Source organism: Chelonoidis abingdonii, chromosome 3, assembly GCF_003597395.2.
Source record: "Chelonoidis abingdonii isolate Lonesome George chromosome 3, CheloAbing_2.0, whole genome shotgun sequence".
Lineage (NCBI taxonomy): Eukaryota > Metazoa > Chordata > Testudines > Testudinidae > Chelonoidis > Chelonoidis abingdonii.
In genome coordinates, this window is record NC_133771.1 from 108,029,022 (window position 1) to 108,046,816 (window position 17,795).

General features: G+C 40.3%; 1 protein-coding gene across 1 annotated transcript in view; it reads left to right on the plus strand.

Moving 5' to 3' along the window:
- PDE7B (phosphodiesterase 7B) overlaps positions 1-17,795 on the plus strand; it is a 289,123-nt gene that overhangs the window by 79,804 nt on the left and 191,524 nt on the right. The window contains exon 2 of the mRNA XM_032770233.2: positions 10,335-10,395. Within this exon, the coding sequence (XP_032626124.1) occupies positions 10,335-10,395 (61 nt within the window). The remainder of the gene's footprint in view (positions 1-10,334; positions 10,396-17,795) is intronic.

Consider the following 17,795-nt stretch of genomic DNA (forward strand, 5'->3'; position numbering starts at 1 on the left):
TAAACCCAATCCCTTTCAGGGGAACAAAAGTTCAAACTAGTAATCAGAGCCTCTCAACAAATCTACCCTCTCTGCACTCCATTTTAAGTCTCCTCCTTCAGCTACTACAGAGCTTCTCCTCCTGCTCCAGCACTGAGCATGCGCCCCCAGAAAGAATCTCTCTGGTGCTCAGATTCCTTCACAGAAGTCCTTCTAGTCCTTGTGGTTCCACCTGTTGCTGAGACCCAGGTATCCATTAGTTATCACCTGATACCGCCCAGTCACACCCCTTTGGTTGAAAAGCAACTAGTTAAGTACATCTGTTGCACTGGTGCCATAATTAACTATTAATCCCTTTCCAGCCTGCGCTGGGGTTTCATGCCAGCACATTAGACTATTGGTGTGCTTCTTCAGTGACTGCAGGCAATCACAACATACCTAAAAGGTGTGCCCTAATGGCCTGCTAATGCACAGCCCACTGTGACTGATTATTTTATTAAAAATAAAAATGGTTGAGACTTTTGTAGTCCAAGTTTCACCTCATAGCACCTGACCTATAAACATCTAAAAATAGGGGATTTATAATGAATTGCTGACAGATCCTCAATGGTGTCAGTCCTGCTGGCACCTCTATAATGAAGTCACACACACCGTTAAGCTAACATTTTTTCCTTGACTGAAGAAGAAAACAAAGCTATTAAGCTGCTATGTCCATTTTCCAACAACATTAATCCATTTCAAACAACTCCTAACCATAGTAAATCACAGGTTTGTGAGGGAATGAACTGCCTTAAGGTTCACCTCAGGATAGTTAGCCCACAGAGTAGTTGCTGACTTCTGGCAACAATGGTTTCTTGGGAATTTTTGGTCAATTTAGTGTAATTACTCATTTGGTCGTGTCTCCTATTTTGACTGGCTGAGGGTCTGCTGCAGGGTAAATACTAGAACCAACTACAGAGCCAGATTTTTGCTGGAGATTGACAGAATGCTGAACTGTTGTTAGACTAATGCATTTAACTGACTGGATCAGAGTGAAACCTGCCCTTTCACAAGGGAAACTTGGAAAAGGAAACATAATCTCAAACAAAATTTGCTCAGGCATAGCCCTGCTGCTCTATAGCAACTGAGCTCCAGAAGATGCTATATCATTAAAGAATTAGATGCTATTGTGCCACCTGATGTTTGATTGAATAACTATGCATCATGCTGATGTCAAATAGGGAAAATAGAAAGCCTATACACTAAAATTTGGTACGATTGTAATTTGATTGATTCTGCAATATTTGCCTTAGTAATAGCAAATAGTATGCTTCGGGGTTTTGCTGAGAGGGATGGCTTGCTGAATCTGGCCCTCAATTTCAAGTAATGTCTAATATTTGACCTATGACCTTTGTCATGAGGCATTAGTGATTGCCACGTACGTAATGTGTAGGGCTGTAGGTTTGTCTTCGTGGCGAAATACCATGGATACCATGACCTGTCTGTTTGTCTGTGACTTCTCTGTCCGTGACTTCTGTATAGGAAGGCTGTAGGTGGCTCGCCTACGTAGGTGGTGTGGAGGCATGGCCTGGGGAGGTATCAGAAAGTGAGGTCACCCCACAGGATTGTTTCCTGGTATGATGTTGCACTCCATATGTTTTATGGAAATATGCTTATGAGTATGAATATGATGTGACTGGAATATGCTTTATGGAAAAGGTCTCTTGTAAGGTATCATAACAAAGATTACAACCTACTGAATATATTCCTCCTATTTGTATCTATGTATCATTCTTGTATCTGAAGCTAGAAATATAAAGTATAACTCTGGGGTCCTATTGTAATTATGCAAAGTATGGGCCATTGATGGTGGTTTAGAATCTTGACGGCTCCCATTGACTAGGACAATTGGTTGTAAATGGCTCTATGTATTTGCAAGCCTTCCTATGTTTGTGTAAGCCAGTCCAGGTCGAATGGAGTCGGGGCGGGGGGGTCCCACGGGACATGTGACCACGTCACATGATGCTGATCTGGTACTTTTCCATTTAGAAGGAGGAGTGGGGACCCAGAGAAACAAAAGATTCCCACCTTGGGCCAAAGCTATAAAAGGAGGTGGAACAGGACAAAGGGGGTGGCCAGTCATGAGAAATCCCTTAGTTAGCACCTGAACTGGAGCTAACAAGGACTGTACCAGGGGAAAGGATTGGGCCTAAACTAGGGAGGAGTCTAGTCTGTGAAAAAAGCTTATTGGAACATCTCTGAGGGTGAGATTTTACCTGTAAACAGTTTCTTAATGTATTAGGCTTAGACTTGCCTGGTTTTGCTTGGTGACTTACTTTGTTCTGTCTGTTATTACTTGAAACCACTTAAATCCTACTTTTTATACTTAATAAAATCACTTTTCTTTATTAGTAAACCCAGAGTAAGTGATTAATACAGCTGTGCATATCTCTTTATCAGTATTATAGAGGGCGGACAATTTATGAGTTTACCCTGTATAAACTTTATACAGAGTAAAACGGATTTATTTGGGGTTTGGATCCCATTGGGAGCTGGGTGTCTGGGTGCTGGAAAGAGGTGACCTGCTGAGTGGTTTTTGATTAAAGTCTGCAGCTTTGGGAGCATGGATTAGACCTGGGTCTGTGTTGCAGCAGGCTAGTGTGTCTGACTCCACAAGGCAGGGTTCTGGAATCCCAAGCTGGCAGGGAAGATGGGCTCAGAGGTAATTCCAGCATGTCAGGTGACAGTCCCAAGGGGGTCTCTGACTGAATCCGTCACACCTGGTTCCTGATACAAGGAAATACTTTGTCACACAATGCATAATTAGACTGCAGGATTTACTGCCACTGGATGTCATTGAGGCTGAGAATTTAGCAAAGTTCGGATAGGGTTTGTTGACATTTATATGGATAAAAACAAAAAGAGTTAAAATAATCACTGGGATTAAAAGGGATATAAAACCTTGTGCTTCAGGCCTTAAACCAATCTCTTATTTGTTAGGGATTAGGATTAGACTTTCACAGGGGGAAGATTACTCCATATCTTCAGGGTTTCTTGCATCATCCTCAGAAGCATCTGGCCACTGGCAGAAACAGAATACAGGACTAGCTGGACCAAAGGGTTGACAAGTACGGCATTTCCTATGTTCCTATATTTTCTCAGCATTGATGTTGACTCACATCTTGCTTGCTTTTTTGCTCATCACTTAAACCTAGGAATATCATGCAACCTCCTATTTTCAGGCAGTTTTAGAAACATAACTGAAGAGAACCCATGCCAGAGGACCACTAACTCTGACCCTTACTGAAATTACTATAACCTTTATTTTAATACATTTATACAAAATGCCAGCTGTTTTTAAAGCAAATGAAGAGTTCTAGCCTCCTTTTATGCAAGTAGCTGTTTTACCACCCTGACAGAGCCTCACAGATGGTTGAATTGCTAGTGTCTGTATAAGTGTTTATATATAAATAAACTAGAGCATTTCTATAATGGAGAGGATTAGGGTTGTACATTTTAAAAGGGGGAAATCTTTGGTTTTTCCCTTTTTTTATTGCCTGCAAAATGCCAGGAAAGTTTAAATGAGAAACAACCACGGTAAAAGAGAAAAAGAAATAAAAGAACCGTTTATTGCTTCAGAGACAGTCCCATTCCCCCCATAGTTTTCCATAGAACAGAAGCTTTCTGTCTATTTTGGCATCAAAATAGATTAAATTCTGCATTTTTATCCATAAATCTGTCAGTGAGAAATATGCAGTACGGTGAAATGGGGAAATGAATAAAAAAGGTAAGCTTTTTAACCAAATAATGTTGTTCTGCATTACCCATTTCCCTCTGCTCTTGCAAGGAGCAGAGTGTATTACCTTGTCGAGAAAAAATCAAATGAATTCTTGGAAAATATTGAGTAAGCTTAGCTTACTGAGGATACACCTCCTAAATATATATATATTGTGCTTATGTCAATATGTGTGGAACATAACAATAGTGTCTGAAAGGCTTAGAAAAAAATAAGCAAAAATTCTCAAAGACAATACAATTTTCACTGGGTTATCGCTTGATCTTCAACTTGTGTAAATTGATGTAATTCCATTGACTTTAATGGAACTACACCAGTTTACACCTGCCAAGGATATTGTGCAGTACTTTACATATATCCTTGTGAATAGATAGAGTCCCCCTGTGGTTGCCTGACTGAGGTGCTGTCCAAAACTCATCCCTTTCCTGTGATTTGCGTATAGTCTTTTTGTGAAATCGTGGCTGCAGTGTAATTAATGGCAACACACTCAGGCTATGTCTACACTAAATCTAAGTCAGCATAATTTATGTTGCTCAGGGGTATGAATAAACCACCCCTCTGAGCGACATAAATTACATCGACATAAGTGCTCATGTGCACAACACAATGTAGGCAGGAATGCTTCTCCAGCAGACAGCTTCTGCTGATTGTGGAGGTGATTTTCTATACCAAGGAGAGAGCTCTCTTCCATCTGCACAGAGTGTTTTCACCAGATGCGCTGCAGCAGTGCAACTGCACCGCTCCAGAGCTGTATGAGTAGACATGCATGCCCTCATGGAGTTAAATGGGGTGAAGATTTCACCCTCTGTCTCCAGAAGCATAACTTAAATAACAATGTCCCAAGGGGGTCAGCGCAGGTCAGGAAATTGTCAGAATGTTTTTGGATGGAAAATAGCAGTTTCCCCCAAAATCAAAATTTTCAACTTTGCTGACATTTTTTCGATTTTCAAAACAAAATACTTCATTTCAGGTCAAGTTCACCCAAATGACATTTTAGGTTGTTGAACTGAATCAAAATATTTAATTTTGGGTCAGCTCAACATTAATTTGTGTCCACTTGCACTACTGGGTGCCTCATGAGAATTGTAGTGGGGTGCCACATGCCCCTATTCCCCTCCAGATGAACGGTGGTGGTGGTGGTGCAACATAAGTCACATGTGCATCATCATGGGAGTTGTAATCTGGCTGTGCAGCCCAATCCATGGATGGAAATTCCAATTTTTGATCAGCTCTACCTTGAGTAGGTCAGTACTTTTAAACAGTTCAACATAGACCATTGCCCAAACTTTCTCCCAGACTGGCTTATTTTCAAGGCTTCTCCTGTAGGACATCCTGTCTATTCTCCTACTTCTCTGCTTGAATTAATTCAAATAAGACTCGCCCAGTCTCCTAGAATGAGTCAGCAGAATAATTCAACACCTCCATACAAAATCTTATTGTGGGACACCCTGTAATAATTATATGCAATAGCAGTCTTTCCCAACCCCAAATCAAACTCCATCTAATTATGATATTACTTATGTTGAGAAAGTTTTGAGGACAGAGATTTTTATTTAATCCTCTTTCATTATGTTTTTAATTGCAGCTTATGCTTTTAACTTCAATAATGCACCTAAAAAAACTGATGTGCAGAGCAAATCTGAATAGATATGTATGATCTATTTCATGCATAACAGACGAGGTGAACTACAAGTCAACAAGAAAGGATTTCAGAGAGAAAGTTTCTCATTCCATAGAAGATACACAACATGCTATTTCTTCACTAGCAGTAGAAAAAAAAGAAGCATATCCATTAGGTTAGTAAACAACTTTTGGTAACCCCATGGCAAAAATTGATGAGAAAATAATTAATTATTTTTGGCAGTGTTCCCAACGGATATGAGATATGTAGTACTAATGTCCCTTATTGGTTAGAAAAGAGTTTGATTATAATGATTATCGAATGATGTGAGGAAGTTCAAGCTAGAAAGGCTAACCAAGGTAAAATGCTAATGAATTTAGCAACATTGTTGCCTCAGCAACTTGTAAATAGAGGATTTAGTTGACTTTTTCAAACAAAATTGGCCTCCAGATTTGTCTATATGGGAAAATTGACCAGAATAACTAATGCAGAATAAACTATTCCAGATTAGTATTCCATATGGACAGTAGACACTCTCTTTTAAAAAAAAAGAATCTTTATTTGGGAATAACTAGTGCACTTTCAAAGTGGAGTAATTATTTTGGAATATAATCACATTTGTTCCAGAACAGAGTATCCACACAAGAAGCTATTTCAGAATAGCCATTATAGAATAAGTTATTCCAGAATAGCTATTCTAATCACTTTCCCCATGTAGCCAAGCCCTAAATCAGTCCTGTTGTGATTCCATTGATTGTGGTAAGACAGGTACATCTCTACATTAGGGCTAATTTGAACGGACATGTCTTCCTATGGGTCACAAGTGGAAAATGTAAATGAGATATGGGACATGACAGGAGCTTGAATATTTTAGGGGACATGGATATGTTCCTGTGACAGGGTGGATGAGGCCTTCAGCCCCTGCTGCTGGAGCCTTGTGGCTCTGGCACACCCCACCCTGGAAAAGGACATTGGAGAGGTCCTCCAAGCTACCCAGAGCGGCTGTATGGGAAGCAGCCAATCAGGGCCCAGCAAGCTAGTATAAGAAGAGCTGCAGGGCCGCAGTGAGATTACTTCCTTGCTAGAGCTGGAGGAGAGTGGATAGTGCTGTGGGCTGGCTGCTGGGATTCCATCAGTACAAGGCCCTGAGGTAAGGTGAAGAATGTGCTGGAACCATGTGGAAGTAGCCCAGGGAATCATAGCAGCAACATAATGTATTTAAAGGGATATGGTCAATGGCTGCTATCTATAGGGTCCCTGGGATGGGATCTGAAGTAGAAGGCAAACCCAGGTCCCTTCTCCCCAACAGCCACTGGGAAAGTGGTCTGGACTTTGTACCCCAGAAAGGGAACTGAACTTTTTTAAGGGCCCAGCTGAAGAGCTAAGGCCAGAATAGGGTGACCAGATGTCCCAATATTTAGGAGTTTGTCCCTCATCCCAACAGAAGTTCCCGATATTTCATACTCCATTGTTGTTGTTTTTTGCTCCATCAGCATCTCGATATTTTCTTCCTCTCATCTGATCACCCTAGGCCAGAAAGGCCCAGAGATGTGAAATCTCCAGGGAGGGAGTCCTGGGGGTGGTGGCCCCACATCAGGCAGGGCTAATTTGAGGGAACCCAGAAGGGGCTGAGAGACAGTTTGGACCCGTGTAGTGTGATAGGCCATGCTGAACTGATTGAAGAGTAAGCCCCAGGATAGGGCTGCAGATTGAAAGACCTTACAGAGGGTGCTGAAATAGATCCCCTGTTGGATTTATACCTGCAAAGGGGTTTGCTTTGCTTTATCACACAGACAGACTGTGTGTGACTTGGCAGGAGGGCTGAGTCACCAAAGACCCATCACAAACAGAGAGAGAGAGAGAGAGAGAGAGAAAGAACAGGCACAAGCACTGAGACAGAGGGGTGCTCGCAAGAGGTGAGTACACCCTATTACAGTTCCATTTAGCTCTGCTGCACTTTGTTAAATTACCAGCATAATGTGATGCTGGAACTACGGCCACTGGGGGTGCAGTAGTTTCCATCATATATAGGGTTTACAGTTTTGTTCAGTGGTTTTCAGTACCCCTACTAGAAAAATTGTTCCAATGCCACTGCCTCCGTATGAATGAACATTCTGATCTTGGAGCGAAAAGAAGGAATTGGAAGATTATTTGGTTCCATAATGAACAGAGAAAATTTCTGAGTCTGCTGTGGATGAGCTGGTGGGGGAGCTTTCTGATAATTTACTCTGAAATACCAGTGCTGTCTTTTGAAATCTTTTGGGAGAACAGGGCTGGCTGCTAGGGAGGGTAAATATAGGGCATTAGATTGCTTTATTTAGATGCACTGATATATGAAGTGGTTGTGTATGGGAGTGGGGCTTTTGTTTGCTTGTTTGTTTTTTTTATTTTGGTGTGGGGGAAGCGAAGAAGAGTGTAAAAATGGCAGGTCACAAATGTTTGATGCTGTTGTTCTGTATTATCTTAAGCCTTGTTTACTTTTTACTTGATGTTTTGGATTCTTGCTATAACTGTCACTGACTGTGAAACAATAAAATGTACTTTGATAGGAAGGTACTAATCACTTCCATTTACACAAGAGAAAATGGTACAGGTACTGAAAAGGTTAAAGGAAATTAAACTGGAAAGAAAGCAGAAGAAGACATACTCTGAGAGGCTAGCCAAAACTGCTCAGTAATATGAACTTCTGCTTTTCTATATACTCTAGTGTCAGTGCTCCTGGGAGCAGAGCACACAAAGTATAAAATATTTAGAACAACAAAATATGGTGAACAGGGTTACATTGTGCACTATTGCTTCTGTGGTATTTGACACTGGCTTATGGTTTAATTCTTAATTTTGCCCATAGTTAAGACTATGGGCACAGACTTGGAGCTGAGTGACATGGAATGAGACCTATTTATTTGTAAGGGCCCAGCACAATCACCATTGACATTGATGGGAATCTTTCCACTGATTTGAATCAAACCCATAAGATGCACCAGTGTATTCGCAGCATTATAAACTTTTACCAGTTTAAGTTTAAAATGACATGGATATCCATGCAGGGGACCAGAGAGCATATTGCAACAAGACCAGGCATTCCTGATTCTGATACTCATTTCCATTACGGCCTTATGTAAATTGCATAAATCTTATGATTTGGTTTTCAGATATGAAAAATAGGGGTAATAATCCTCACATTAACAGAGTTGTCATGAGGATTAATTATTTTTGTAACTCTATTATTGATAAATTGTAAACTTTGTAAGGCATATTATAGATAATATATAACTATTAGGGTAAGAGGACAGAAACTATCTTTATTTACATAAAAATAAGAAAGAAAATGTACTTCGCTTTAAATCACTACTTGAAAATTCAGAGAGACAAGGTGGGTGAAATAATATCTTTTATTGGACCAACTTCTGGTGGTGAGAGAGACAAGCTTTTGAGCTACAAAGAGCTCTTCTTCAGGTCTGGGAAAGGTATTCAGGACAGATCTGCACTTAAAACACTTCAGCTTCACTGCTGTAGTGCTGAGTGCAGACCCTACTATGCTGACAGGAGAGCTTCTCCAGTTGGCATAGTTAATCCACCGCCACAAGAGGTATACTTGCTCGGGGTGTGGATTTTTCACACCCCCTGAGCAACGTAGTTACACTGAGGTACATTTATAGTGTAGGCTTAAGTAGTTAGCATATATCCTAATGGACCCTTCAAGGTAAAGTGGCCCATTAACAGCCCTGAAGTCATTGGACAAAAATTTGTCTTTTTCACATTGACTTCTGTAAATTATGCTCTCATGAATATGAAAACCAATTTCCTCCTAAATAAGAGAGTGAGTGAAAGTCTGAACAGAATCCTTAAAAATATAAACCATATTACATGCAACATATGCCAAGAAAACTATGTAGATTATTCATTAATAATAAAACTCATATATGTAGTGCTGTAATTTAATTGTGCTTTACAAACACATTTTTTACCCATAGATGTTACAGTCTTAGAGATATAAAAGTATTCTTGGTTTCTCAGAATATAAACAAATTAATGTATGGTAACAAACTACTTATTAGAGATGTTCCTTTGTTTAGAGCTTATGTTCAACACAACTAAAAAACTACTGTATTATTATTTGCGAGCAGGTACCTTGTGGTTCCTTTAGAAACTGTTTCTACCTCTTGTTTAAAATTATCCATCTTATGTTCTATCCCCCAATTTATTCTTTTTAAAGAGGCTTTGACAAGATCTGTCATTCTTTTCTAACTAGAGTTCCCCTGTCCATTAATCAATTTTAAGTACACTATACAATGGGTTAAATTCGGAGATGCAGAAAAGCATCAATATTTATCCAAGGCAGTTGAAGTTCTCACCTGACTCATGTCTTCCCAAGAAATGAGGTGCTAAGCCATTTTCTCTGTTACTTCTTTGTGCACAGCAGAGAAGGCATTGCTTTTTGACACTTTTTTTTTTTTGCACCATCCCATATCGTATCCTCCTGGCTTTGAGACAGTGTTGGTGAGTGGGAGTGGACCTGCAAAGTCTTATGCTTAGTGCATTTTAGGATGAGACTCCAGGCAGGAGCTCCATGAGTGCCATTTTACCAAGTGTCCCATCTATTTTTCATACCAGAACTTGAAATTAAAATACTTTGAACTAACCAAGAAGTCAGATTCATTTTCTACCCAGTTCTGCTGTCAGTCCTCCCTGCAAACAGGCAGTTAAGACTGTGCTTACAGCAAGAGAATGAGATGTATGAATTACCCATCCTTACTCAATATAAGCGGATTGTTGTTTTCGCATCCTAAAATTTGGGCTACCAGAAAGCCTTCTGACCATGCCATCTGCCCTTGAATTATGGATCTCTGTATCTTACCAGTGCTGGGGAAGAAAGGCGGAAGAGAACTCAGATATACAAGTTTTAGAAACATTGCCACAGGGGTCTCACATTAAATATGTCCCTCTTTTTCTTTTCAGAGGTGTGGAGAAATCTCATTTGATAGTCCCGATCAGAATGCCAAATGCGTTTGCATGCTAGGTAAGAGTTCTTCATTTTTTGACATGAGTTTTGGTGTATGGAAGTATATACTGTTTCATTTGGTGCTTCTCTTCTAAATTAGGCTGAATTCAGCCTATAAAGTATAATTAGCTGGGGCGAAACTGGTATGATTTACAACGGGATGCTCTTATATACCAAATTCATTATAATCAGCTGGTTTACACATGTTTCTTCTGTTTCATTTCTATTGTATTGTTGACTAACTGATTTCTGACAACTGGTTATGAAAATTATTTGCAGATCTTTCATATTCCTGTTTTACTGGAGGGACATTTTTGACTGGTTTGTAACTAAGCAGGCTAAAGTACATGTGTGAAAAATGTTAACACACTTTTGGCTAAATTGTGCTTTGTTATACTGCCATAAATCCAGAGTTACTCCTTTGAAGTCAATAGAATTATTCTGGATTTATATTGGTTTACCTGAGAGCAGAAACTGGATCTTCAATTTAATGAGCCACATATCAGAAGAGAGATAATTAAGCTCATTGTAATATTGATTGAAAAGCCCTTGCTTATCAAAGCATCCTCAGGATTTCCAAATCTGCAAAAAGTGTATAGAATACACAGTTCATGTTATAATTTTGATGCATGGCATTGGCATTCAAATGTTAATATTATAGGGTCAGATTCTGATAGGTCTTCTACTCATCATAAGTTTTTCTCCTGTAGTAGTCCCATTGACTTACTCATCATAAGAGTACTAACATCTCTCCCTTAATTATGTGTTCATATTCCAAGAAAACGTGAAGAGTTTCTTGGAAGGGAGGAAAATGTTACTTCAAGAGTTTCCCTTAGTTTTTCCTTTAAAAAAAAAATCTAAAATAGGTGAGTTGATTTTAAACCTTCCAAGAACTTTCACTACTATAGCAACCATTCCAGTATGGCAGCAAATGTTCCACAATATAAACAGGAGGTAATAATTTCTTTTACATGTAGCCTGTATATTCTCAATTGTGAGCTTTTTACTTACTAAAAAAGAGTATAATTCTAGTGGTACCCATCAACACAACTGAAATTATGGCTGTGTAGATTCATGAATTATAAGGCCAGAAGGGACCACTGTGATCATCTAGTCTACACTCCTGCATAACACAGAGCATAGAACTTTCCCAAAATAATGCCTGTTGGACTAGAACATAACTGCATTTCAGTTATGAACTATGATATACACAGATTCCTCCTGAAAAAATGAAATCTGTTGTACAAGGTCTGAACCTAAAATCAAATTTGCTTTTTAACAGCATTGATTGAAAATGTGAATTTTTGCAAGCCTGGTACTTGTAGTATAAAGTGGCACCTCTATATGTTTAGAAAACTTTTTATAAAATGCATTCATACATTTAAAAATTATATAGTGCATACACAAGTACCTAAATATGGGACCAGATGTTTAGCTGATGTCAATCAGCATGACTTGGTCCATTGAAATTATGTTGATTTACTGAGGATCTTGCCCATTCTTTGTAAAATGCTGAAATTGCAAAACTATATTCTCTGGAAACAAAAAAGAAATATACTGCTATGTGTCAATGTGTTCTGTAGTTGTTTGGTATATTTGCTTTTTTGATTTGCAATGCTATATCTGAAAAATAAATTAACAGCATTATTACAAAGAAAAATCATACCATAATATTTACATAACGGGGAAAAATACCTAAATCCAGTCTTTTCTCAGAGAAAATATTAAATAAATGGGTCATTTCCTTGAATAAGGACTGCAGGATTGAGCTCTCAGTTCTTATGACTATCCTGCCAGGGTTGAAATAAAGTGAGCTTTACCCTTCGCTTCCTTTAACACGATGGGGAGCAAATGGAGAGCATGCACACACAGCAGTTTTTAAAGGAAATCTGCAATACAGCATGAAAGCTATTTTAATTGTTACATTTAGTTACAAATATGGAAGCATAAATCATGATCAGGGATTTTTTAAAGGGCCTTAAATTTTATAAAAAGAAGGATGAATAATACACTTCATTTTTGGTAGTAGGATAATATAGGTTAGTTCACAGGAAATGCAGCTACAGTTTGAAAGCATTTAGGAGGACAAGACTGGAAGAATTTGGAGTTAAGTCTATTTGCAACACAAGTGTTTTCACTAACATACTTGTGATATCTTTTTAGAAATATTTTGGAAGTCTGCTTTACCATACAACTGAAAGGCAGCTACCTTCCCTGTGACCTAACTGACACCATCAGACTGGGTCTACTGGTATAAAGTACAGTATCAGTAAAAATGCCATCTCTATTCCATTACTGTATAAAAATGGGGGGAAAGTGTGGGATATATTTTTTACATTAGTTCTGAACATACTGCTAAGAACTGGATAAAGAGAAAGTATGTGTGCGCATGTGTACAAGAGAGAAAGAAAAAGACAAGTTCATACTAGTGCTGTCTGGTAGATGCAATCAAAACTGCTTACCTGTGTCATAGGCCCCGTATACTAACAACATAGTTCTGTGCTATTGGAGCAGATGGATTCGGGTCCTAACTGATTATCTAACTTTGTGAAGTCCTGAGTAATCATGGTGTGCAGCACTGTGGCAACCATGAAGTCCTAGGTAGCCATGGAAAGTTTTGTTTGTTTTCAAAAAACACAATAAGGCCAAATCTTGCAAACACTTATGCACACTGTGTGTATAGCTGGACTGCTCATGGGGCATAAAGTTAAGCTAATGTGTAAGCCTTTGCAATATCAGAGTCGAAATGGACTATATGGTTAGCTATTCAAGGCCTTATCCCACATTCCTTATGCACTCCCATTGAATTCAGTGAGAATTTTGGGTACACAAGGAATACAGAATCAGGCCCCTTAGGCTTTAAAGAAAAATACCAATAAGGCCTGCAGGATGCTCTGCAACCTTTGACCCATGTAGAAGTATTTGATTAACTGCATCTTTCTACTTTCCACCCCACTTCAAAGCAAAGTGGACATATTTGCTTAACTATTTTAATGTTTATTTTTCCTTTAAGGATGGAAAAACTATTTACATGGACCCAAAAGATTCAAACATCTCAATAATTCATGCATTTTAAAGGGGGAAAAATCCATGTGTGTGTGATGTTTATGTAAGTAAAAGCCTATCACATGCAGCTCTGCCAATACCCCAGTCTTGGCTTGTGAAATACTTTCTATTTCAATAATGGGCTGAAACTGCCAACTGTATTCAAACATGTGGTGGCTTTTCTGCTGTGGGCAAAGAGCCACTGAGGACATAGGTGAATCCATGAAATTCATTTCATATAGGGCCAAATACTGATTTTTGAACACAAGTATCCACAGGTAATAAATAGGAGAAGCAAGCCACTGCAACAACATTCTTCTTTTGAGGAGCCAGGCACCTCTCTGTGGTGGAATGAAGGGAGGGAGTGTGTGGCCCTAAAGCAATAGTTTTATGTTTAGTAGTTTGCTGTGGAAAGTTTTTTTCTTCCTTTTGGGGCTGCTCTTTTCTTGGATGAATTCTAAGTGGCTATTCATGAGGAAACTGCTGTTATTATAAGTAAGTATTCCTCAGACTGTCTGCAAGGACCAGGTCTACAGAAAATGAGGGAAAATTCATTATTCCAGTTTGGCTGAATTTATTACACTGGGAGGAAAAAGTACATAAGCACTGTTCATGGGCTAGCCATTAGGCTTGTGTTTGACTCTAACTTTAACTCCAGCACTAGACTATTTTAGCAAGAGGAATGCACTAGACTATTTTAGCAAGAGGAATTCACCTTTTCTGGAAAAATCTCTAGCTGACCTTCCCCAACCTGTAAGTGACAGACAGTTAACAAGCAGAAGGCAGGATCTCCTAATAAAGTCTACCCAGTGCTTCAGTAATAGGACCCAGCTCCTGGCAGCAGCAACTGTCAACACTAGCAACTTATGTTAGAAAAATCTGCCCTCAGTTATGCCCCTGTTAACCGACTAATATCAACAGGGTTAAATAGATATAATAGATGGAATAATTTAGCCCTGTGTACATTATGGTGGAAGTCCCTGGCTATTTCCTGGAGAACAAGAACAGGGGCAAATTGCTTCCTCCTTCTAAAGCTGAAGAAATATTTCAGAAACAAGCAGATTGAAATTTGTACACTGAGGATTCACTTAAAAAAATAACACAACACACCAATAACCAAACCATATCTTGCGGGTATATTATCATTTTTAGCAAAAATGTCAGTGTTGGCTTTTGAAAAACAGATAATAGACTAGAGTAGAATTTCCATACACCCAGACAGACTGTGTTCCAGCAACCTCTCAGAGTTACATATCTCCATACACAACACAACCCAGCAGGCCCAAGAGTATTTCTTTTTGAACAGGTGTATTAAAATAAAATTCAATTGAATTAAAGTGGAAAAATAGATACTGTTTTTGAAAATGTCATGTCTACCTGTGTTTGGTATTTATATTACCCTTATTACCATAGCATCTAAGTCAGTGGTCGCCAACCTTTTTCATCTGGTGGGCGCCAGAAGACGAGCCATGGAGGACTGGCGACAGACGAGCATCCGCCAAAATGCTGCCAAAATTAGTCGGCATTTCGGCAGCAACACCTCTGGATGAAGCTGTTTGTCGGCAGCAAGCAGTGTCATTCAGAGGCATCGCTGATGAAATGCCGCTGAATTTCGGTGGCATTTCGGCGGATGCTCGTCCGCTGGCCAGTACATGGGTGCGCTTAGACACCCTGGTGGGTGCCATGGCGCCCACGGGCACTGTGTTGGGGGCCCCTGATCTAAGTGATTCACAACTTTGATGCCCTTTCCAGGACCTACACTCCTTTGCCCAATCTTCCTTACTATAATAAGAAGGTTAAGGCCATTTCATAGCAAAGGCCTAACTAAAGACAAAATACAAAAGATCTTGAAAAGGCAAGTTGTGCTGTTTTTAAAAAGTACAGATTTCTGCATATTACTTTCCTTTCTGACCTTTTCCATAGCCTGCTTAAGTATTTCAGTCCTTTTAGTGTCAGACGTGTGCAAAAGGAATTAGCCACTGAAACCATAATTGAAAATAGCAGCAGACTCTCTATAGTGAGGGTTAAATTTCCCCCATCAGTATTCATATTCAAACTAAAAGCCATAAATCTGTATGTGCAATTCCTGTTGATGGCAGTCGCTGGTGTGAATGGAGAGCAGTATCTGTGTAAAGGGTATGAGGCCGATAGTCCGAATCCTTGTACTTAATATACAGTCTAGCAGTATTTTGACACTTACATCTGCATGGCTCTCCAAATCACCATATCACATTTTTCATGGTGAAGCTCCTTTGTTCACTTGATAAGTTCCAATTTAGCCAGAACAGTACAGATTTTCCACATTGTGTCATAAATGCTGTTTAGTTGCCTGCAGGCTCTGAGGACTCTTGCCGGTCTACCTTGTCAGCATTTCTCTATGTCTAAGGTACTTACATGGTCCCATTGCTGTAGTAACTGGACCCCTTAATTTTTAAGCAGTTATCCTCAGAACACCCCTGTGAAGTAGCGAAGTGCTGTTGTCTCCATCGTACAGCTAGGGAACTGAGCCACAGAGGGTAGCATTCACAAGGAGAACTCAAATCCCCCTGTCAGCTGCCATCTAACCCTATAGGCATCTAAGTTTCCACTCTTAAAGTCCCCTAGCCTCCTAAATTTCTGCCAGTGGGCATGTGCGCAGCCACCTCAGTCCTGACACCACTGAGCAGCTCGATGCCTTACTCACACTTAATCTCCAGCAGGATTCACAAAATAGATGTTCCCCTGCCTATCTTAACTGTGAGGCCTGTTTCAGCAGTTGCACTCAGAGGCCACTTTAGAGCACATCTACTGCATCAGTACCCAGGCAAGCCACAGGGGACTGAGGAGATTGGGGTAGTACCTACTTTCCCACTCCTGTAGCTAGTGGGTAGTCCACTCCCCCAGAATGCTTAAGATCTCAGTTCAAATCCGCACTATGCCTAATGTAGAGCAGGGGTTTGAATCCTGGTCTCTCACCTTCCAAGTGGGCTATAAGGTATCCTGGGGTGGGTATCTCTTCTGTTGAAGCTGTTCTACATTGTATAAAACACTTACATGGTCATTGGGTGAGAGAAAGATTTACTCTATAGCCCAGCAGTAAGGGCTCTCATGCAGAAGGTGAGAGACCCAAGTTTAAGACCTTGCTCCATTGACTATTAAAACACCTCACCCCCGAATACCCCCTAGCCTCATCATTAAGATACTTACCCTACCGGTTGGAGGCATGGGTTTAAATCCTTTCTTCAGCTCAGGCAGTATGAGGATTTGAACTTGGGTCTTCTCACCTCCTATATGAGTGCTCTGACCAGTGGGCAAAAGAGTATGAGAGGGGCTGCTTTTTCTTGGTTTCTTTTGAAAAAGGACTGACCTGGCTTAAGTTCCTAACTCCAGGTGAGAGTTGACAGCTGTGCATCCCAAGTAGAGCAAGGCACTTAACTCCCTTTGAGGGGCAGGGATTTGACCTCACCCCTCTCTTCAGCATTTCCTACAAATGAGCTTAGGCAACTACCTGCTCAGTGTTCTAGCTGCAATGAATCCCTTTTTTAGGTGTCAGATTCTGCCCGTGCATTGTACAGGGAGCCTGGGCACCTAATTCAGGGTTGTGAATGTCACTTGGTGGCAGGGCACCTAAAAATTAGGCGCTGCAATGCTCAGTCTAAATCCCACTTGTGAATCTTACCGGAAGAGACAGGCTCAGACTTTTAGAGGTATTTAAACTTCAGTGGGAGTTATATGCCAACATATCTTTGAAAATCTGGCCCTGAGTGACTTGTCCAAAGTCATTCAAGACGTTTGTGGCAGAGCAGGGCATTGAATTGTTTTCTTGAGCCTTAGGCTAGGGCCCTAACCATTCAACCATCCTTCCTTTCATAGAGGTCATCTCACACTGCTGTCCAGGCCACTTCCCAGCACTACCTTGCAGTTCTCATAGATTCCTTGCTCTGTATGTCTTAATGCAGCATCATACAGAGAACAGTAAGGGAAACAAACTATTGATTCACACCGTCAGTATCAGACCACTTCAAGGGTCTCAAGGAGGAAAGAGCAGAGATTACACAATGGAGAAGTTGTAGGGAGAAGCAGGGGGAAGAAAGGAGGGCACATGTTGGGTAGATAAGGGGATTTTGCAGGCCCGAGATGGAACTTCAGGGATGGAAAAAGGAGAAGAGTGGAAAAGTCAGGGAGACAGAAAATGAGTATCATTAGACTGGGGGAGGGAGAGATGAGGGGATTCAGGGGCTGGAGGTTGGAGAAGTGGTGATTTTCAGGACTTTGGGATCGAGAGGAAAAGGGGTCAAATGCAGTTTGAAATCCTCAGAGAAGAGCCTGTCGTTTACCCCCAATAGACACTGCAGGGACAGTAGGCCCCTGAAAACACTAGTGGGGGTTAGCAA